The sequence below is a fragment of the Erithacus rubecula genome (assembly GCF_903797595.1).
Source record: "Erithacus rubecula genome assembly, chromosome: 21".
Classification (NCBI taxonomy): Eukaryota; Metazoa; Chordata; class Aves; order Passeriformes; family Muscicapidae; genus Erithacus; species Erithacus rubecula.
In genome coordinates, this window is record NC_136673.1 from 3,589,165 (window position 1) to 3,611,710 (window position 22,546).

A 22,546-nucleotide genomic window follows, 5' to 3' on the forward strand; every position below is an offset into this window, starting at 1 on the left:
GGGTGACCCCACTCTGCAGGTGCGTGGTTGGGCTATGGAAGGGGTGAATTGGCTCTGTAAGGGGGTGATCCCAATATACAGAAGGTGACCCACTCTTTTGGGGGGTGATTTAGGTATAGAGGGGGTCACCCCACTTTATTGGGGGATGGATGGACTACTCCCCACTCTGCTGGGGAGTGATCTCAGTATAGAGGGGGTGACCCCACTCTGTAAGGGGGTGATTTGGGTATAGAGAGAGGTGACCTCACTCTGTAGGGGGGTGATTTGGGTATAGAGAGGGGTGACCCCAGTCTCTTGGGGGATGGCTGGGCTATAGAGGGGTGACCCCACTCTGTAGGGGGGTGATTTGGGTATAGAGGGGTGACCCCACTCTGTAAGGGGGTGATTTGGGTATAGAGGGGATGACCCCACTCTCTTGGGGAGTGATTCGGGTATTGACGAGGTGACCCAGCTCTGCAGGGGATATACCGGGATGACCTCTCTCTCTTTGAGGGGTGGCTCTGATATTGAGGGGGTGACCCCACTCTGTAGGGGGGTGATCCGGGCCCTTAGGGGGATGACCCCTCTCTCTTTATTGTAACCCAGCTCTGCGGGCAGCACCGCTCTGCCCCTCCCGGATAGCGGAGCATCCCCGCACGCCAGGCTGGGAGCGGGCAGCAGCCCCGCATCCCTCCGGCGGCGCCGCACCGCGGGCTGCGGGCGGGGGGCGGCGGGCGCGGCGCTGCCCGTGCGGGGCCCGTGCGGGGCTCGGGGGGCGGCTGCGGGGCTCGGGGGCCCGTGCGGGGCTCGGGGGGCGGCTGCGGGGCTCGGGGGGCTCCGCGGGGCTCGGGGGGCGGCTGCGGGGCTCGGGGGGCGCCGCTCGGCTCGGGGGGCGGCTGCGGGGCTCGGGGGGCGGCTGCGGGGCTCGGGGGGCGGCTGCGGGGCTCGGGGGCCGCTGCGGGGCTCGGGGGCCGCTGCGGGGCTCGGGGGCCGCTGCGGGGCTCGGGGGGCGCCGCTCGGCTCGGCCCCGCTCCCGGCCCGTCATTGGCGGCCCCGGCGGCGCTGGCAGCGGGGCGGGGAGGCGGGAGCGGCCCCCGCAGAGCCGCCGGCCCGGCCATGTGCCGACAGGGGTGGCTGCTGCCGGCTGCCTGCTCCGCTGCCGCCCGCCTCCTCAGCCTGCTTGCTGCCGCTAATTTTTAATTATTTTTTTTAAATCGTTATTTCATTTTTAAGATTTTTAATTTTTTTTTTTTTTAAACCGTTTATTTTGGTGTTGATGCTCTCCGAGCGGGAGACTTCGGGAGACGCGGTCCTCACCTGAGCGAGCCGGCCCCATTCCCCCGTGTGAAGGTAAGCGGAGCGGGAGAAGGCGCCGGTGCGGGGGCTCCGCGGGACCCCCCCGGCTCTGCCGGGTCCCTTCTCCCCGTCTCTCCCAGCGCTGTTTTTTCCCGGTTTGCTGCGCTCCCGCCCCCGCCGCCCGGTGCATCCGAAACTGCCGGGGATGCTGCTCCGGGAGAACCGGCAGCGAACCCGCATCCCGGGGGATGCCTGCGAGGAGGGCAGCGGGCACGGACAGCCGGGAGTGGGGCTGGGAAGGGGTTTGGAGGGGGAGACACGGTGAGGAGGGACATGGAGAACTGCACGGCATCCGCTGCCCCAGAGCCTGCCCGGAGGGACCGGGCAAGTCCTGCCGCCTCAGACCCTCCTGGATGCTCCAGGCTCGGCTTTCCCTCATCCTACACCTCCAAAGCCTATGAGGGATGGCGTGAAAGCATCTTTCGGGGACAGAATGGGAAAGCTGCCCCCATCCCATCCTTTTCCTGGGTGTGCAGGTCGTGTCCTTCTCTGCCCCAGGGACTCCTCGGTCCCCTTTGCACACTCTGTGTGGGGCTGGAACCGGCCTCTCTTCATTGTCTGGACATCTCACCTAGAGCCATGTGATTCACTTTGTTTCCACCTCATGTGCTGGCCCCAAAAGGCATCAGAATCCCCCTGTCCATCTCAATGAGTTTGTAGGACACCCCAACCCTGGGTTAGGTAGTAAAGCATCCCTTTAGCTCCCACTCAGCAGAGCAGTGGTGATGGAGAGGGATCCAGGAGGGTGATGGCACAGTCACCTGTGGGTTGTTTTTTTTGTCACTCTGAATCCAGCAGCCATCAAGGTCTGTTCTCTCAGAGCCACACAGATGCTGTTCAGCACATTAAAGGTAGCCTGAGGGCTCAGGGGGGCTGTGGGAGGGAGAGAAAAATCCCCCAAGGGAAGATGGCTTTTCATTTCCCCATATCGACCGCTTTCAGACAGGATTATTTATATTTGACATAACAGATCACCAAACTTGGGAGGTAGTGGGGGTGTGCTCACACTCATTAAGGTAGACAGTTTTCTGGCAGAATAAATTCAAGGTAAGAGAAGACAGCACTTTGAGGTTCAACAGATTGTCTTCCAGCCTGAAACGAGCAGCGAAATCAGCATAAAACCTAGATGGGAAAACTCTGCACTTCAGTCTGCCATGAGGTATAGCTGTCATTTTAGGGAACCTGGCGGGTTATCCCAATTTTTAGAGTGCAGATGGTTCTCCTGGGTGACTTCATTTGAGCAAAAGTACCCAGTAGGATGGGATTTTTAGTCATCACATCTTGTCTTCGCCGAGGAAGCATCTAAATTATATCAATGTGAGGGAAAGCAGTCGACATGAATCGTGCATGAAGTGAGTGCCTGAACTATCCCACACCTGTACTGAGGCTCCTGCCCCATTGCAATGGCTTGTGAATAACTGGAGGTTCTCTGCAGTGTCTGTGGTTGATTTTCTTCTTGCCTGAAATGAGCAGAAAGGTGCATTAGGGGCTGTCAGTTGGTGAAAAAAAGATTTTAAACACCTTAAAGACCATGCAGCTGTAATTAGAAGTGTAACCTCCTTGCTCTGCATGTCAGGATTTCTGTGCAGAACGGTGACAGGACCTCTTAAGGAATGGTGATGGTGCTCAGGAGAGATAAAGAACTTCAACAAAATCCCCTGCAAAGCTACTGATGTTGATTTATCACCCCTCAGTACATTGGTTCTCTTTCAGAAGGGATGTGGGGATTTGAGGGAAAGGAAAAAGCATTTATTCCTTTCTGTTTTATTGCCAGCAGTCACAGATTTCAAACACAGGCAGCTCTGAAATACCTGTCCCTACCTGGGCACAAGGAGTTGCAGAACATCCCCAGTGCTGTGGTTCCTGCCTGTGTCCTCACTGTTTTCCAGCACAGCCTGGGAGGTGGGTCTGGCTGTCACATCTCCTGACCCTTTTCCATTGAATCTGTGGCAGTCCCTAAAACCTCGTGGAGGTGACACGAGAGTCAAGCCTGGAGCTCTGACACAGGAGCTTTGCTCTCTGAGAACGTGTTCAGCAGTGGGTAAGGGACAGACTCACTGCCCGTGGTTTATGGACCCAAACCTTTCTAAATTCTTCTTTCACCTTCCCTCTCTGAAGCTGAAGAACACCCCTGACCCTACAGCCATTCCTCAGCACCCCTTTAGGATCTCCAAAAGTTTTTCTGGGTGCCAGATTCAAAGAGATAAAGGTGCTCAACTCCCTCAGGTGTTTATGTGCAGCCCAGAGAGCTTTGCTGCATCCTCACAGCCTGGCACAGTCTGTGCCCCTGACCTTTGGGACGTCAGGATGTGTCCTCAGTGCCCAGCACGTGGGGCAGGGAGGGGTTTTGCAGCTGGCCAAGCTCCAAGGGGTTTGCCTGACTCAGGTTTTTCGCTCTGGCTGCAGTGCTGGTGGAAGAAGCAGGGGTGGCTGTGTCCCCTGTCACTCGGGCTGTTCTGGTACCTGTGTGTGGTGGTGTCATGGATATGGACAAGGACATGGCCAGGGAAGAGGCGCTGCATGCTGGCTGGGCTCCTGCATCACGGCTGGTGATGCAACTTGTGACATTGAAGAGGTGCAGGGAAGGGATGGAGCAGAGGTGGCAGCTGTTGGGGTTGAACTTGCAGCTCATTCCCCATCTAAACTGCGTTTTCTCCCAGGTTGTTGTGTGTTATCTCCTTGTGATCTGTCATGGTAGGATTGGTTCCCCCTTTGCCTGAGCAAACAGCCTTTATCCCAGCAGTGCAGATGGGCAGAGGGGTGACAGATAGCTGGTGATGGGCTCTGACCCTCTTCAGCCTTTCAGCCACATTCAGCTCACAGCCAGGACCAACCCAGACAGGACTGGGACCTCAGGAACCTGCTAGAGCAGCCCTGGGGCAGCTGGAAAGGCTGAGGAAGGAAATTAAAGGTCAAAATAATATTTTGTAATATCCCTGGACCTCTTTGTCCCTGGAAAGGTTAATAACAGCCTTGACCCATTAATAGCAGCTCAGGGCAGCAGCAGGAGGACCAGGCTCCATGGAGATGTGATTCTCAAGGTGTCAGAGCATCAGTGAGGAAGCACAGGACTAGATTTAGGCCAGGACCACAGTGATGATGATTTTACCTCATCTTGTGTGCCCAAGATTTCTCTCTGGAGCTGAGCATCAGCAGGGACAATGTTGGGTCCAAAATCTCCCTGAGTGTGAGCTCCCCTTGGCAGGACAGGGAGTGGAGACAGGACATGAGTGAGTTCTGTCACCCTCTCACTTCAGAGAGTTTTCTCTGCTCATTGAACAATCCCCCAGGATGGCTCAGAGCTGACATTTAACTCCACTCCCAATAATGGCACAAGATGAGCTGAGGCATCCCCAGGGCAGCTCAGCCCCTGCTCACCATCCCCAGCACTTCTCCCCATCTCCCTCCTGCAGGACAAAACCCACCTGCAGCCACACACCCCCCAGCATGGATATTGTGAGTGTGCTGAGCTTCTCTGGACAGCAGCAGGGATATTTTCCTGAGCAGGAAGCTGGAAAACACGTGCCATCATCCACCTGTGCATGAGCTGGAGGAGGGAGGGATGCAGCTCCTACCCAGGGCTGAGTTGAAGGTACACACAGTTCTGCTGCCCTGGGAAATAACTCTCTGCTCCACAGCTTTTATCAAGGAGATGGAAACTTGTCATATTCTTTTTGCAACGATATCTGACATTATCCAAGCAATTTGCCTTTGGTGTGTTTCCAGAAATAGTTAGGCCTACGGTAGGCAGGGGTGACATCTGGATGCATTACTGCTGAGTTCAGAAACATTCAGTAAACAAGACAGGATCTATTGTTTAAAGGTTATTTCAAAAGGCTCCCAGCGACTTATCTGGCTGTGCAATGGTGAAAGCTTTAATGGCACTGGGGTAATTGCCTTTTCTTAAGGGTGTTTTAGAGGGAACTTACCTTAACCCCAAAAGTAAGGCTCAGCCTGTCCTAGCCAGGTGAGGGACCTGATCCAACCTAAAAATGTGAGTGGGTTTGCTCGTTACTTCAGTGCTGGTGGGATCAAACCTGGGAAATGGCTGAAGGAAGAGCAAGCTGGGGGGCACAGGCAGGGGATGCAGGGGAGCTCACCAGCAGTTCAACACTAAAAAAAGAGTTCTCAGATCAGCATAATAGGGCAGCAGGATTCACATTAGCAGGGAGGGCGAGAGAAAGAGCCCTCCCCGAGGCACTGAGGAGAAAATAAATGTCATTAGCATGGATAAAGCAGCACCTGAGCCGAGGGTGGGCGGCTCTGCAGGGAGAGGGGCTGAGCTGCCAGAGCCCAGCGAGGCCACAGCAGGAGCCCACGCCTCTGCTCAGCACTCCAGAGCCCTGAGCAGCCTCTCTAGCAAAGAAAGGAAGAGTGAATTCCTGCCAGGAGCCAAGGGCAGCTGTCCTGCCCTGCCCTGGCCCAGGTGCCAGGGGTGCTGCTCACGTGGAGGAAGGGATGAGCTGTGGCTCTGCTGTCACTGCACATCTGCACTTGCTCCTGGCAGGAGCCACTGCTGGCTGCTCTCCTCAACCCCAGGGCAGGCAGAATTAATGGTCACTGATGATTTCCTGCCCCTCAGAGAGGAAATCATGTCATGAGCTCATATATCTTCCTGTTTCACCAGTGTTTTTCTCTGAGGGACACTGGGGGTGAGTGAATTCCTCTCAATGGAGCCCTGGAGCCAAGCAGAGGGCTCTGCCTGCAGCAGAACCATCCTGTCCCGTGGCTCCAGCCCTGCTCTGCCTCACCTGGAGCTGCTCAGATCCCCACACCCAGCCTGCTGCCCATCCCTCCCTTTCCCTTCTGTTCCAGCCCTGCCTTCCTGCTCCACAACCCCATCCTCTTCTTCCTCCCTTTCCAAGATAACAATCACAAAATCTTTAGGTGGTGAGAAAACCATGGGAAACTGCCTGAAAAATAGGCTTTGGTGAAAAAGCATTTTTTTTCCCTTTGAATTGAAGTCCAGCTTAGGCTCTTTCAAGGCTGAGCTGCTTGGCCTCTCCTGGGGAGGGGATAAAGGAGATGATCTTGCTCAGCAGGAGACAGAGCCCAGGGCACCACCAGCTTTAGGTCTGGCTCTGAGGCCACGCCGTGGCTTTGCTCTAGGTATGAATTTACCACAGGCTCTGAGCTGCAGAAGCTCATAAGCTCATTACATTGGGGGAGTTGCAAGTGATGAGCAGGCCACACAGCTGGGATTTCCTCCCCTTCCTTCCCATCTTAGCAAACCAGGAGGAAAAGTCCTGGGTGGTTGCATTTTTTTCCTGTACAGAGCTGTCCCTTGTTCCTGAAAGGATGGACCACGATGGACTTGAGTGGCCTCTTGTAGTTCTGCCTTGTCCCCACAGAGCTGGCACCAGGCAAAGCCAGCTCCTCTCTTTACTCATTGAGTATTTGAGATTAAAGGGGGAAATCCATCTGTATAAATGCCAATAAAGTGGGTGCCAGAGCAAGGGAAACCCCCAAATTTCTGGGTGATGGGGCTGCTTTGAAACCCTCTGGATTCCTCGTGTCCTCAACCTCTCCCCAGCTCAGGTCACTTCAGCTGAACAGGATCGAAATGCCTTGTGGTTCAAAGATTCACAGACTGATCACAGCAGAGAGATGTGGTGGAGTTTGTTGTGAAGGATGATCCAGAGGCTCTGCTGAGGCTGGGATTTGCTGTGCCCGGGAGCGAGGGGGATTTCACAGGGAAGCGCCAGACGAGTCCCCGGAGCGGCTTCCAGAATCACAGCTCTGCTGAAGCATCACTCACAGGCACGGCTTCCGGCGAGAAAAATAACTTACCTACAGACAGCTTTCCTCATTTCTCTTCCAAATATTCCACCTTCGCTTCTCTGGGTGTTGGGTGTCTCTGCCAGGGCGGTGCTGTGCTGTTTTATGGCAGGGACGGTGCGATCCCGCACTGAGCTGCTCTTTGGGATCCCGCGTTTCCTCCCCATTCGGGCAGGGGCAGCTGCTCGGGCTTTGCATCTGTGCTCTCTCTGCGTGCATTTGGGTTTGGATCCATCACGGATCTTCCAGCCTGAGCTCTGGCAAACCATGAGCTCCCTCCTTTCGCTGCTGCCTGCCTTCCCGGCGAGGTGACGGAGCTCCTGCGGGCAGGGATGCTCCTGCCTCCCGCTTGTCCACCCAGAACACCGGATTGCACCGTGCCACTCTTCCCTTAACACAATGAACAGAGGAAAACCGAGTTATAGGGGAAAGCAGGAGGCATTTTGTGGCGATCCGAGCTGTTTCCCGGGGAGGAATTACAGCCTGGAGTGTTCCAGATGTGGCTGAGATGCGCGGCCTCGCTGTTGGGGATCTCCCCCCATCTCTCCACCACTGCAAGCAGGGATTTGCAGGGATGCAGGCTCTCCTGTGGAAGGAGGTGTCTCGGTCTGATTGGTGTTTCCTGCTGGGATGCTAAGCCCTGGAAAGATTAGCAATGGGATCTGGGGGAAAATAGCTCTGCTGTGAGAGTGGGAGTGGAGCTGGGAGGGGATGGATAACGAGCGCTGATTTGCGTTTGTTGTTAGGAAAATTTAGTGGGTTTATTGTTATGTTACACAAAGGAGCCACTGGGGTAATAATTCAAACTTATGGCTGCCCCGTGGGCTTCTTGTGTGACTTTCTCCTTGTGCAAACAGTGACAGGCACTAAGCTGCCACTGCCCGTGGCTGCAGCTCTGCCAGGAGAGCAGAACCAGCCCCACTTCCACATCCAAAATGCAGCAAAATGCCTGAAAGGTGCTTCTCAAAGGCCTCCAGGTGATGTCTCCCATCCAGCTGTCACCAAAGCCATTTTCTGAGTGACTGTGGCAGAGTTAAGGTCCACACAGAGCAGGGAATGTGCTCCTGGCTGGGGGGGTTGGACTTGGGGACCTTTACAGGTCCCTTCCCACCCAAACCAGTCTGTGATTCCAGCACTGAGCTCGGGCAGGAGCTCCTGGGTCTCTCCTCTTTGCACCAGGGTGAGAAACTGTGGCTGCCCCTGGATCTTTGGAAGTGTCCGAGACTGGCTTGGACAGGGCTTGGAGCAACCTGGGATGGTGGAAGATGTCCCTGCCCATGGCAGGGGATGGGATAAGAGGGGATTTAAGGTCCCTCCCAACCCATTCCAGTCTGGAATTCTGTGATCCCCTATGACCAGCACTGGATGTGACATCCCATGGGCAGGCCCAGCCCCCTAAATAAAGACAAGCACAATGAATATTGGACAGTTCCAGATGATTTTTTCTGATTTGCAACACTTCAGCTTTGCTGTTTTCTCGAGAGTTATTCCTGATTCTCACAGAAGCTCGTGGGAGCAGATTCAGCCCACAGAAAGTGGAGTTTTCTTAGTTGCACCTATTTTCCCTTGTGTTTCTGGCACCACATCTTTGTTTATGTTGTATTTTTGAAGAAAACAATGCAGGTTACAGAAAAAACACAAAACAGTGCTACCAATTTCTGAGAAAACAGGCACTGATCTGACCTGGTTTCTAGGTACCATTATAAATATTATGTATTGTTGAATGTTCAAATTGGCAGGCAAAGGGTTAGCCTTTAAAACACTGTCTGATTGATTGGTAGTAAATATAGAGTGTGAAGATTTCTGGGCTGTGGCAGATCTGTTGACTGCAGAGGATTAGAGTTGCTCAGCCCCAGGGATGCATAAAATTGGCATGCACTGCTGCTGGAGTTTTGCTCAAAAAGAGAAGAGTCCCAAAAATTAATACAGGTTTGCCATTACCTGAAATGAAAAGGGCTTTGTATGATTGTTGTTAACATCACCTTGCAACCCAAATATCACAGGCTTGTGCAATTCCATGATAATCCAAATTAAATAGACCAGAAGCAGCACTGAAGCACCCTGGGCTCCCAGCAGAAATTCCTGGGCTCCATTCTCTCCTCTGTCAGCCCCAGGAGCAGTGGCAGCCAGGTTGGAAGGTTTTTTCTTAAGCAGGCCTGTAGTTTGGGACAGCAGTGAATGTATTCCTGATTCCCAGAGATTTCTTCTCTGAACTTTCCAAAGGGGCATCTCCTACAGCAGCAGCTCCACTGCACATTTTGAGGGGCTCTTCTGTGCCAAGGGGCACTCCCAGGCACTGGCAGGGAAGATGCTCACACTTTTACAGCTCTGGGTTTCCTAAGACTCAAACTTCAGCTCTCTGTCTGGTTTGCAAGGAGGCAGGATGGTAATGAAGGGCTCCCTGGGGGAGGTGGTGCCTGGAGAGCTCAGAAAATCAGCATCACTTCAGGGAAGGTTTTGCTAATTTGGTTCTGGGCTCCCAGTCCATCCCAGTTCAGCTCAGGAAATCATCAGTTTTCCTAGTTTAGTTCACAGCTCCCAGTCCAGCACATGAACTCTGTTATTTAACAGCAGAACATTCCTGCTTCCCAAGGAGTTCCACCAACCATCTTCAGTTGAACTCAGTGCAAGGGGAGGAAGCTGAAATCCAGCTGGGATTTGGGGGTGCAGTGTGAGCCTCCTCCTGCTTCCCAGGATGGGTGGATCATTTCTGGGGCTCCAGAGCCCTGACCCCACCTGGGGCTGCTGTGAGTGGGATTCAGGGCTTGGCTTTCTAAGAGAAGAGCCCTGGCACTTTCTGGTCCTTTGCCAGTCAGCAAATGAGAGGAATGATGGATTTATCTTTATAAACAAGCTGTGGGTAGATAAAACTAGCACTGAGAGATAAAAGAAATAATGGGATGGATTCCACTGATTAATGAATGGAAAAAAATATATTTGCCTTTACAAACAAACTGAAGGTTTGCTGATAAATGGAATTGGATATCAGAAGATGAAAGAAGCAACAGGGAAAAACTATGAATTCTATAAGAATTAAAAATTGAAAGGAAGGGTTGTACATTAGAGGGGAATCTCAGGTGTCAGGTGTTTGGGCAGTCTGTGCCACTCAAGTACCTCAGCCAATGGGGAAAGAGAGAGGGAAATTGGGATAAAAAGGAGGCTGCATCCTCTAAAAGTTTGAGAGATCCCAGGGGAATGCCCCATGGCCTCTCCCTGTATTTAAATAAAACAAAAAGGTCTCCTCTGTCTCCTTTTTGGACACAAACCCCTGGTGTTTGTGGATTATTCTCCTGACACAAGGAAGGGAGGACCTGCAGGAAGCACCAGCACTGAGCTGTTCACCCCCATCCTCTCACCCCTCCTGCCTCAGTTTCCCACTTTGTGGTGCCCAGGGCAGCATTTCTGTGCCTGCTGGGCACAGAGGGAGGAGGGGGATGAGGAGCAGGAGCCAGTGCCAGGCTCTCCAGGGCTCTCCAGCACCAAGGAGTCATTTCAAAGGCAGGGCTGGTGTCGTCCCCGTGCTGACAAGAGGCAAGAAGATCCTCACACGTGTTCAGCTTTTGGAAAGATGCTGTCCCTGGGAACAGTCAATATTTCAAACATTTGATCCCAGCAGTTCCCAACCCACATGTGCTTGAGCAGTGCAATTTGTGTAAAGGGTTTTTTCTCTGTTGCTTTATTCTCCTAATGAGGGTTTTCAGCTGAGTTCCTTTATCTTTTCTGCTTTTTCACTTATGATTTTGTTGTTGTGGAGTTTTGGTTTTGTTGTTTTGCCTGTTTTTTTTTTTTTTTTCTCTGAGTTAAACTTTTCCCTCTCTCATCTCCCAGGAAAAGCTGTAACAAAATTAAGGTGAGGAAAAAAGGGAAAATTTACTGGAACTGTTTCATGGTGAGTTGCCAAGAATTTGAAAATTACCCTCTCAGACAGTCTGTATTAATTCCCTGATGCAGCAATGACAAATCCTTATTAAAGAGGATAACATAAGGAGATTTTTCTGCCTGTGCAGAAACTCCAGGGTGCAAAGAGTGAGGAAGCCCATCTCCCTCTTGTTCATGATCCTCCCAAGGGGAGGCTGGACAGGGCTTGGGGCAGTGAACCCAGAGCAGTGTGGAATTCTGTCAGCCTGTGATCACTTTGTGAGTGCAGGTGTGACAGTGCTGGCACCAGCCCTGGGTGGGTGACACCACACTGAACAAAGGGCAGGGAGGGGAGCCAGGCAAGCCCCAGGTGCTGTGGGCAGTGTCTCTGCCCTCACCCTCTGCCCTCCCCACCCAGTGCAGCCCATGCCCTGCCCCAGCAGCAGAGTGCCAAACTCCAGTCCTTCACATTCATGTCTCATTTCCAAGATCCCCGAGCTCCCCCTCTCTTCTCCTCTTCTTTATTCATGCACCAGCCTGCCTTGCTGGGCTGGAGTGGGAAAAACACTCCAAAACCACTCAGCTTGTGCCTCATTACAGGGCTTGAGCCAGAGCCTCCACCAGAGCAATGTAAAGCTGTAGCTATGGAAACTCCCAGCCCTTTTTTCTGGTGGTTTTTTTGGTTTTTTGGGGGTTTTTTTGAGAGCAGCAATGTGTGTCTCTTTGGAGATCCCAGACAGGGACTCCCCTGGTGTCACACAGCAGCAGCAGGAGCTGGAAGCACAGAGGCAGCTCTGGGTCCCCAGGGCAGAGCAGGGAACTGGGGAGGGAAAAGGGGATTGCATGGAAAGCCAGAGCCCAGCAGAGCTCAGGGATGCTGGGGGGGGGCAGAGTGATGCTGATGGAGATGTCACCAGCTGCAGACACCCACCCACAGCTGGCAGGGCTGGGCAGGGACACAGGTGCTGCTCCATGTGTTGGTGGCTGGGTCTAGGATGACCCTGGAGCTCTCAGGGTTTATTTATTTTATTTTATTTTATTTTATTTTATTTTATTTTATTTTATTTTATTTTATTTTATTTTATTTCATTTCATTTCATTTCATTTCAATATTTTATTTTGTATTATATTTTATTTTATTATTTTATTTTATTATTTTATTTTATTTATGTTTTATATTTCATTTTATATTATAATTTTTATTGTATAATTTTATTTTGTTATTTTATTTTATGCTATTTTGGTTTTTATTATATTTTTATTTTATTGCTTGATTTTATGTTTTATATTTTACTTTATATTATATTTTTATTTTATTCTATTCTACGGTTTATATTTTACTTTCTATTTTATATTTTATTGTTTGTTTTATTTTATTCTATGTTGTATATTTTATTTTATATTATAATTTGTTTTATTTTATTTTATTTTATTTTGTATATTTAATTTATATTATATTTTAATTTTATTATTTTATTTTATTTTATTTTATTTTATTTTATTTTATTTTATTTTATTTTATTTTATTTTATTTTATTTTATTTTATTCTATGTTGTATATTTAATTTATATTATATTTTAATTTTATTATTTTATTTTATTTCATTTCATTTCATTTTATTTCTTTCAAAGAGCTCCCTGGATCCCTGACTCCTGAGCAAAGGGAAGCAAGACACGCAGCTTTCAAAGCCTTTAATCTGCTGAGGCTCCTGCCACCCCTCAGAGCTGTTCACACCCCTTGCAAATGCAGAGCTGGTGCATTTCCTGCTTACCAACACTGTTCACTGAGCTGCCCTTGCTCCCTCCCGATCGATGGCTCAGCAGCAGCTCAGGATCGATGCTCCTTCCCCTCCAGGAATCTGTGGGCTCAGGCTGGGGCTCCCCAAACCCTCTGGAGGGTGGAGCTGCTCACCCAGGGCTGCCCAGGTGGGAAAAATGGAAATGGGCTGGAATTTGAGGGGGTTCAGGCAAAATCTGGCTCCAAAAGCAGAGCTGGGATGGATTTCCCTGTCTGAAAATGGAAATTGGAGTGGCAACACTTCCCCTGTCAGGTATGGCACTGCCAGAGCCAGAGCTCCTGGGATGAACTGGAGATCCTGGGATGAAGCAGAGATGCTGGGATAAAACAGAGATCTTGGGATAAAACAGAGATCTTGGGATAAATCAGAAATCCTGGGATAAAACAGAGAACCTGGGATGAACTGGAGATCCTGGGATGAAGCAGAGATCCTGGGATAAAACAGAGAACCTGGGATGAGCTAGAGATCCTGGGATGAGCCAGAGGTTGTGGGATAAATCAGAGATCCTGGGTTGAGCCAGAGATCCTGGGATGAGCCAGAGGTCTTGGGATAAAACAGAGATCCTGGGATAAAACAGAGATCCTGGGATGAGCTAGAGATCCTGGGATAAAACAGAGATCCTGGGATGAGCTAGAGATCCTGGGATAAGAGAGAGATTCTGGGATGAGCCAGGATCCTGGGATGAGCCATGGCACCCCGTTCCCGAGGCATTTCCTGGAAGCTGGGAGCAGGAATGTCACTGTGAGCCATTGGTGTCAGACAGCAGCTCCCACAGAGCTCCTGGAGCAGCACTTCTGGTGTTCAGCTTTCAAAACCCACGTGAACGGAGCAATTCTGGAAAGAGTCACTCTTTCAGAAGAACAAATTCCTTTTTGTGCTTTTGGTGCATTGGTGCAGCAGCCTTTTCTGACAATTAAGGCTTTTTGATCTCCCTGGCTGTGCCTTTCCAGGGGGCTGCAGTGAGCTCTGCTGTGGGATTGTGGAGAGTGAGCACTGCCTGTGGGTGAATGCAGCAGGAGAAAGGTTTCTGTTTGGCTCTCAATGAGCTTTTCAGGCTGGCCAAGGAATGTTTCCAGCCTGCTGGATGAAGACCCTGGGTGCTTTCCACTCCCTGACCCTTTCCCCACCCAGCAGTGATTGCAGCACCTTGTCTCAATCTGCTGATTCCCAAACCTGCTCTCTCTCATGCTTAATATCTTAAGCTGCCTAAGCCATAACTCAAGAGGTGATTAAATGATGCAGGGTGGAAAGACAGCACATCTTTATTCTATTTTTTTTTTGAAGGAGTTTAGACTGCTTATGTGTGTTTGGGATTATGGCCTGCTTCCCAGCTGATGGATGGAAATAATTCCTGGTGCTTAAGCAAGTGGGATTGTTTGGGCAGTGAAAGGTGGGACTGGGGGGGATAAAACCCTCTGGAGTGGTTTCACAGCAGTTCTGCAATGAAGACAGAGCCTGGCTGGTTGTGAGCCCCCACTGTGGCAGCTCAGACCTGGGGTGAGTCCATCACTGCTGCTCCAACTCCTTGGGCCTGGTTTTTTGGATTTACCTGTCCTCATTGCCATCCCTCTGCCAGCATCCCTGCCATTATCACCTGCATCTCTCTCAATGCCACCAGCATTCCTCTCAGTGTCCCCTGTGCCCCTGCAGATGCTTCACAGAGGGGCAGAGCAGAGTGGGCACTCCATCCATGCTGGATGGCCACTGTCACCTTCCCCAGCCACTTTGCAATGAGGACAGCAGCACCTCCAGGGTGTCCCCTGAAGGGGACATTGCCAAGGGCAGCACACAGGTGATTCAGCAGTTCCCCCTTCCCTCCCCAGCAGCACAGCCTCTCTCCATGGAGCATCTGCAGTCACTGAAATCCCTGCCTGGCATTGTGCTTAGTCAGCCTTCACTGCACTTTGATGAGCTGTGCAAATATTATTTCTGTGAGGCGTGATTTGCTTGTGCTAAATGCCATTAGTGCCTCATTACTGCAGAGCACACACTGCCTGAGGGGCAACCCCTGGATCCAAGGAAACCTTCTCAAGTGTGCTGGGAACTCAGACTAACAGCTAATTTCTGCTTTAAAAACTGGTGGGAGAGGATCCCTGATTCTGACATGAACTTCTGCCTTTTTTTTTAAGCTTCAGGAAACCCCACAGTTTGAAGTGGCTCTTGCTCAGTGGATCTCTGGAATAGCCAGAGCCTCCTCTGCTGGGTTTGCTGTCACACAGGAATCCAGCCTGGCTGCTCTGGCAGTTGTGGGGGTCACACCTGGTGACGTTTAAAGGTCCCTTTGACCCAAAATATGATTCTCTGACAGGGGCACCTGCAGTGGTCTGTATACAGCATGTCCTTGATATTTGGAAAAAGCTTGTGCAGCACAGAGTTGTTGGACTGGCACGTGATATTTAACAAAACACTTCTCATTATAAAATCTGGGGGGTTAATTCTCTGTAATACCATTTTTATATGTGGTTATATTGAATTATAATAGCAGCAGGCAGAAGGAGCAGCTCAGTGTGACCCATTTCCCACCTCAGCCCTGCTCTGGGAGCACTGGGGGAGATTTCCTGGCTGTGAAGGGCTGAGCTGAGAATGGACAGAAAGGAGAGGAACAGTCCCTGGTCCCTCCAGCCCTCTGGTGGAGTTAATTGTGAATTCTGATTGATGCAGACATGGGGGATATACCCCTGAATCAGCCCATCTGTGTGATCCTGATGTACCTCCAGCCTCAGTTCTCCCTGTCAGGACACTAAACCTTCCCTGAGCATGGTGCTGTCCCCAGGTGTCCCCTGAGCCCTGCCCTGGGGGTGGCTGGGATCCTGTTCTGCAGAGCTGAGCACTATTCCAGCCATGTCCTGCCTGATAAATAATTGATCAGGCATGATCAATTGATCAGGGATGATTTCCCTTTGCAATGTGGGGTTTGTGCTCATCATGGGAGCTGAAGTATCAGGGGCTGTCCCAGCTGCAGGAGGGATGGGGGGGTTTGTGGGGGTCTCTCACAGGAGTCTGAGCTGGGGGTTACCAGTGACAGTGACCTCTGTAATTGGCTTTGAGCCAGGTAAAGGCTCTAAGGCCACCAGAAGGGGATGGGTGGATGTGGAATGTTTTTTCCTCTGTTCTGTTTGCTATTCAAAGCCCATGACAGTGTTACAGGCATCTCCCAGCTGGTGGAGCCCTCTCTGGTGTGCCACAGGCTGACAAAATTCCCTTTTTTCCAGGGATCATCAATAGTGGTACCTTTCAGGGTAGGGAAAGCCCCTCCTGAGTGCAGAGCTGCTCTGCCTAGGGCAGTGTCTGAGCAGAGATGGGATGGGCACACTCCTGGTGGATGGATGCAGGTGGGAATATGGAACTGCTGGGATCTCTGAGCCATCTCCAGCACCCAGGAGTACCCATCTGCTGTGGATGAGCCTGGGAATTTGTGAGTAGCACTCTCCCAAAAGGGCACAACAGAGAGTGAAATGCCCTCTGCTCATAAAATATTCACAAACCCTTTGGAGCACCGAGTGCCTGGAGATGGGATTTCCCATGGGGACAGCACTGGGATGGGCAAGCAGGGAACAATATGTTGAGGAGTGCCCAGGTGGCTTTGTCAAAGCCAGGGGTCTGCAGTGACCCAGCCCCAGGTGTCCTTCCCCAGCCTGGCACAGAACACCAGCCCCAGGCCAGGAATGGACAGGGAACACACAGGACTGATGCAGGCCCTCTGGTTAAAGTGTTTTTCATATGGAAAGCCACATTCCTGCCTGTGTTTCTGGCAGCTGCCCTGTCCTCTGGCTCTGGTGATGCAAAGTCTTCTGCTGGCACTTTGCCCAGCTGTTTCCAGAGCCCAACTCTTATTCATTGACTGGGTAGGATTACAGGAACTGGGGGAAATGCACGAGCAAGGCTGGATTTGCCACCAAACTGGAGCTGGCTCCTGGTTTATTTGCTGCTTTCCCACCTCCCAGTGGCTTTCCTTCACACCAAAGCTCCCTGGTGTTTAGCTCTGGGCAGAGCTGTGGCACTTAGGGAGCTCCAGGGTGGCAGCAGAGGGTTCTAAGCCAGGCTTATCCTGAACTTTACAGCATCAAGGGCTCAGATCCAGTCTGCTCTGCCCTGGACAGTTTATTACAGTGGGATTTCTTGTTATTCTGATTCAAGGTCCTGAATGCAGTCTGCACCCAGCTGTGGGACAGAAAGCAGCCAGGCCCAGTGGCTTAGGGCAGTGGCAGCTTGGACAGCCAGCATTGCTCACCTGATTCCCTGGGTCATGCTGAGCTCTTTTTCTTCCTTCTGAGGCAGGGCCTGATCAGTATCAACAGCAGGATCTGTGGATGAGCTGGGAATTGGCTGCATTGCCCACCCAGGGCAAGACCTGCAGTGCACACAGGGTCGTGCTGACCCCAACATGCCCAATTTCCACACAGGACATCAATGTCCCCAACCTCACCATCCCCCCAGGGTCTCTCCCTTGGGTCTTTGCCCTGACCCAATGAGCTGGTCCCCCCCAGCCTGGGTGAGGGGCAGCCTGGGGGCTGTGCCAGGGTCACTGCCCCTCTTGGGGCCCTTCCAGGTGCTGGAGGACACCCACACACAGCAGTGCAAGCACAGAGCAGGGCCAGGGATGTGCAGAGCAGAGCCAAGACAGGCAGGATGGTGTCACTTCAGGACACAGTGCTGGCCTCCCCTGCTCCCTGCAGAGGGTGGGATGGCTGTTTCTCCTTTTTTTTCTCCTTTCCTTTGCCCATCTCGGCTGTTTGGAAGCAGGGGGCAGAGCTGAGCCCTGCACAAACTGTGAACGAGGTCTCATGCTGAGGTTGGAGCTGGGTGTCCCTTGAGCAGGGGGTGTTTGTGTCTGTGTTTTTCCCTGGGCACTGGGCAGGATCAGTCCTGCCAGCACTCGTGTCTGTGCTGCCAGCTGGCATTTTGTACCAGTCTGGCTGTTTTGTCTGAATCTCCAGCTCCTGCAGACAGGTGAATAAGGGCAATTCCCATGTTTGGTGTTGAATCCAGGGCTGTGCTGTCTCTGGCTGCAGAGGAAGCAGCTCCCAGGACTGCTGTACAGAGGGACAAGTTTGGGGTGCAGCTCTTTGCATGTAAGACACAATCTCCTTGTGCAGGCACAGCTTCAGCAGGACAAACAATCCCTTTTTTAACCACTTGTCATGGCAGCACTTCCAGCTGGTGCAAAACTCTTTGGAGTGACTTTGTTGCCCTGCAGATGGGAGTTGGGGTGGGATGGGACAGCTGAAAGCCTAACCTATTTAATTATCCAGAAAATTATTCTTAATACCTGCAAACTCTAAAAGCTGGCTTAACTGGGTCCTTAGAGCAGCCTTGGAGCAGCCTCCTTTTCCATCCCCAGGTCTCTTTGTCCCCCAGCTGTAGCAGGCAGGATCAGGCCAGTCCACAGGAGCCCTCCATCCTCCAGACCTGGAGCTGAGCTTTTGGGAGCCAGATATTTGCTGGAGCCTTGGGATGGGCTGAGCTCAGCCCCCCCCAGCTGCTCAGAAGCCTTCCTCCCACGCCTGGCTCCCCAGAGGCAGGGGCTGCACAGCTGTGAGCAGCCTCTCCCCACCCTGGGCACCCATGGTGGTCCAGGGGCCATGCTCAGGATGCTGGGGAGGTGGAAAGAGGAGGATTTCTCATCCCAGCCCTTCTCCTCCCATTCTCTGTTGGTCATGAGAAGATTCCTTCCTGGGGAGGGAAGAGCAGCTCCTCATGGCAGTGCCCAAGGGAAGACAGGAGCACAGGCTGAGGCAGACTCAGCCTCAAAATCAACATCCCCAGCCATGGCAGGGATGTGCAAAAGCTGGCAGGTGCCACAGGGTTGTGTCTAAAACCAAACAGCTCCTGCAGAACCTGCATCTGGGAATTGTGGAATGGTTTTGGTTTGTAGCAGCACAGCCTGTCCTTTTCACTCTGAGACAGGAGAAGTCTTGCACCAAGCCCTGGGTGTCCCAGTAACCTCAGGGCCACCATCCCCATGGCACTGGGGACCCCATTCCTACAGCAAAGGGCTGCTGGGCTGGGGGCAAACAGCCTGTGTGGGGTTATACCCCCCTGCAGCCCTTTCTGCTGATGGCAGGGATGGATGGTGTGCTGGGGGCTGAATTTGGATGGATTCAGACATCTTGGGTGGCTGGAAGCCTCCTAAGGCTGGAGGGAGGATTTGAGACCTCTTGGGACTGAGTTCCTCAGAGCAGGGCTCCTGCATACCTTCTCAAGACCACAGCAGAGCTGCAAAGCACTTCCTTTTACCAGGATATTTATTGCAAAATATATGAATCTGGGAGCCTGTGGAGCGTGAAATTAGGAACAAATGTAAAAAGGAGGTCTAGACAGGAATTGTTCAGCTTATGGGCCTCTGCATGCTCTGCTTTCCTCCCCCTTTGCACGCTGGAGGGTTTAAGGCTTCCAGGTATGCAGCTTTAATCAGAGAAGTATGTTTGGGGAGGGGAAAAGGGAGAAATGCAAATGGTGCAGCTCCGGAGGGAGCAGTGGCTGCGATGCCACGTCTGGCTGGGCGCGGCTGGACAGCAACCATGGAAATCAGCTCAGTGCAGCCCTGGCTTGTGCCCCGGGGCTTTCATTAATGGGTGGAAAAGCCGGAGATCCCTCCCTGGCAGAGCTCAGCCTGCCACCTCCCATCCTGGGCCGGCAGGGAGATGCTGATGCTCTGCGATGGATCCTGCAGGGTGCAGTGGCCACTCCAGAGCCTGTCCCAGCCCTTGGATTGCAATGGGAGCAGCAGAGGACACGGGGATGGGCATTTCCAGCTGGCACCTGGCGCCTCCATCCTTTAAACAGCAGCCAGAATTTCTAAATCACTGATACACCGTTTGCAAACGCTTCCCGTGGCTGTGCTGCTCCCTCTGAGCGTTTTCCTCGAGGAATGGGGCAGGATTTTGGCCGGTGTGAGAAGCCCTGTAGCCACCAGGATAAATTCCCTTCCCTTCTCCCGAGCTGTTCAGCAGCAACATAAAACATGACACTGCTTTATCCATTCAGCACTCACCCAACTTTAGCAGGACATTAAGTGCCTGAAAATATAGCACGGGTTTGTTTTCTTTGGAAGCAGGTTAAATCCCTGACAGATACAGTTGCTTTTCCTCGGGTGCTGAAGTAATTTAGGGCTTGGGGTGGCTGGTTTTTGGTTTAACCTGATAGCAGGAGCTGGGAGCCAGCTTTGTTAAAGCAATTGTAGGGTAGGTGGTCAGGGTATGATTTCTCCCTTAATTCATGTCACTCTTCCCATTCCCAGTCCCAGCTAAAAGGTTTCTGGAGGGGTTTTTGGTGCCAGTTTTAGTGCCAGTGTCTCGTAGCTGCTGGCAGGTGTGAGCAGGCAGGTACCATGTCTCCCCAGCATCCTTCCTGGGGCAAAAAAACATTTCTTATCCTGGGATGGAGAGGAATTCCAGGCCTCCCTTGAGCCTTCAAGGGAGGGATGCTGAGAGCAAGTCCTGTGCTGGTGATGCAGGTGCTGTGCATGATGCACAACATCTGGGTGAGCCCAGCAGGGACAGGACAGGGACCTTCTGCTGCTCCCAGTGCTGCACCAACTCCCAAGGGGCATTCCAGAGAGAGAAGGGTGCTGGTGGTACCCCAAAACACAAGCATGGTGGCTGAGCTGAGCCGCAGCATCTCTGTGATGTCCAGTGCCCTCTCTCCCAGCCACAGCTCACCTGGGGCTGTCAAGCATCATCCTGGGGTGCCCCCACAGCCCCCCAACACTGTGCCTTGTCTGTGTGGAGGATCCTGGTGCCTCAGACAGGTCCTGCTCTCAGGGAGGGCAGCCCTCCACTCCCTGCAGTCCTTAAAGCAGCTCCATGTTACTCCAAATTAAAATACCACATTGTTTTCATGGGGAAAACGGATTATAGGCTCAGAGAAAAATGAGTGCAGATCATAAATCCTTATTGCAAGGCTCCTTCTTCCATCACTGGAGTTTTCTGCCACCAGCTAGGAGCTGGGAGAGTGCCCTTGGTGCCTGGTGCTATTTCACTTGGCTCCCCCTCCCGAGGGCAGAATAGACAGATGGGACCCCAGAGCTGCTTCTCACTCAACCTCTCACCCACTGCATGAAGTTTTTTAAACCCTTGCACCTGCAAGGTGGCATTTTGGTGAGGATGGGGACTCCTCGGTGACTTTGCACAGTGCCAAGTGCAGATGCCTGGCCTGATTCTGCCCTTCAGAGGCCTCCTGGTTTTTAACCCACTTCAGGGAGAGTTTGGGGCTCTGCAGCCCATCCCCTCACGCCGTGCTCTCAATTTTGCAGGCTGTTAATGGAGAAGAGGGCGGATGACAGCCGGGACCGTGGTCATCACAGGTGGAATATTAGCGACTGTCATTCTACTCTGTATCATCGCCGTCCTCTGCTACTGTAGGCTCCAGGTAAGGCTGGGGGTGCTGCAGAGGGGAGGGCTGGTGGGCTGGGGGCTTTTGGGGGTGCCAGCTGAGCCCCTCCCTTTTCAGTACTACTGCTGCAAGAAGGATGAATCCGAGGAGGACGAGGAGGAGCCCGACTTCGCCGTGCACTCGCACATCCCTCCGCTGCACTGCAACCGCAACGTAGTGCTGACCAACGGCCCCTCCATCTACTCCTCCTCCCCCTTCGCCAAAAAACCCTCCCAGAGCCGCCCCAGCTGCCCCAGCTGTGCTCCCTATGAGCCTTCCACCTCTTTCCTTCAAGAGCCTCCCACCTCTTTTCTCCAAGAACCCCCAACATCCTTTCTCCAAGAGCCTCCCACCTCCTTTCTCCAAGAGCCCCCAACCTCTTTCCTCCAAGACCCCCCAACCTCTTTCCTCCAGGAGCCCCCCACCTTCTTCCTGCAGGAGCCCCCCGAGGATCTGCACAACGGGGGTGACAGGGTGAGCTACAAGACGGTGAGCCAGGAGGATTTGGCACTGCCAGTGTCCAACCTGCAGGCGCTGAACCCCAACCGGCTCTCGGCCATGCGGGAGGCGTTCTCCCGCAGCCGCAGCATCAGCACCGATGTGTGAGCTGAGAGCTGAGAGCTTTGAGGTGTGAGGTGTGAAGTGCCCACCCGCCCCTCAGCATCCCCCCGGGGTTTTGGACAGCGGGAAGGACTGGTTGGAATTGGTGGTGGAGTTTTGAAAAGGGAAACAAACAAACAAACAAAGCAAAACAAACAAAAAGTGAATGTATTCCTACAGGCTGGAGGTGTAAAGGGGGAGCAGAACAATCCCAAAAGGGTGCAGCTGGAAAGGGAGGTTTCCTACTGCTGTGTTGCTTTGCTTTCTTTTTTTTCTTTCATAAGAGGATTTTGATATTGAGCATCCTTTTGTACAGAGGAGGTGCCCCTCCTCAGCATTCGGCCGGGGATGATGAGCGGGTGACAGGGCTCATGGGTGGCTGAAAATGGCTCATGCTGCAGGTCAGCAGCAGCTGCTGGCACAACCTGGGGGCCCCAGGGTGCTCTCACACACCCCAAAATGTCCTCTAGCAAAGCAAGGCTGTCACTGCCCAGCCCTCTGGCACCCTGTGCTGTGCAGCTTGCTGCTGCAGCCATGGGAGTGTGTGCACAGCCCTACACCATTCCCAGCCCAGCACACTCCTCCAGCCAGGTGTTAATTCCCAGGTACAGCCAGGCACAGTCCCCTCAGGGTTAGGATGGTGGCTGGGCCTGGCCCTGGAGCCCCCCAGAGTGGCCTCATGAGGGAGCTGGGCTGGGGGTGCAGAGCTGCTGCGTTACTCAGCTATGGAAATAACTCACAGCACACTTTGGGGTGGATAATCAGCATCCCTGCTCCAAGTAATGCCATCCACAACTTCTGAC

General features: G+C 52.5%; 1 protein-coding gene across 1 annotated transcript; it reads left to right on the forward strand.

The window, feature by feature from the left end:
• Positions 1 to 1,132: 1,132 nt before the first annotated feature.
• On the forward strand, positions 1,133 to 21,953 carry FAM163B (family with sequence similarity 163 member B). Its single transcript, XM_079323911.1, has 3 exons — positions 1,133 to 1,329; positions 21,025 to 21,140; positions 21,222 to 21,953. Exons 2-3 carry the CDS (start codon positions 21,048 to 21,050, stop codon positions 21,747 to 21,749), a joined length of 621 nt encoding a protein of 206 aa, XP_079180037.1. The 5' UTR covers positions 1,133 to 1,329; positions 21,025 to 21,047; the 3' UTR covers positions 21,750 to 21,953.
• The last annotated feature ends 593 nt before the right edge of the window (positions 21,954 to 22,546 follow it).

Bases quoted from the DNA above. Each gene is read 5' to 3' on its own strand.
- FAM163B (XM_079323911.1), top strand. From the start codon at position 21,048: ATGACAGCCGGGACCGTGGTCATCACAGGTGGAATATTAGCGACTGTC. The intron at 21,141-21,221 runs GTAAGGCTGGGG...CTCCCTTTTCAG, and splicing joins TCTGCTACTGTAGGCTCCAG to TACTACTGCTGCAAGAAGGA.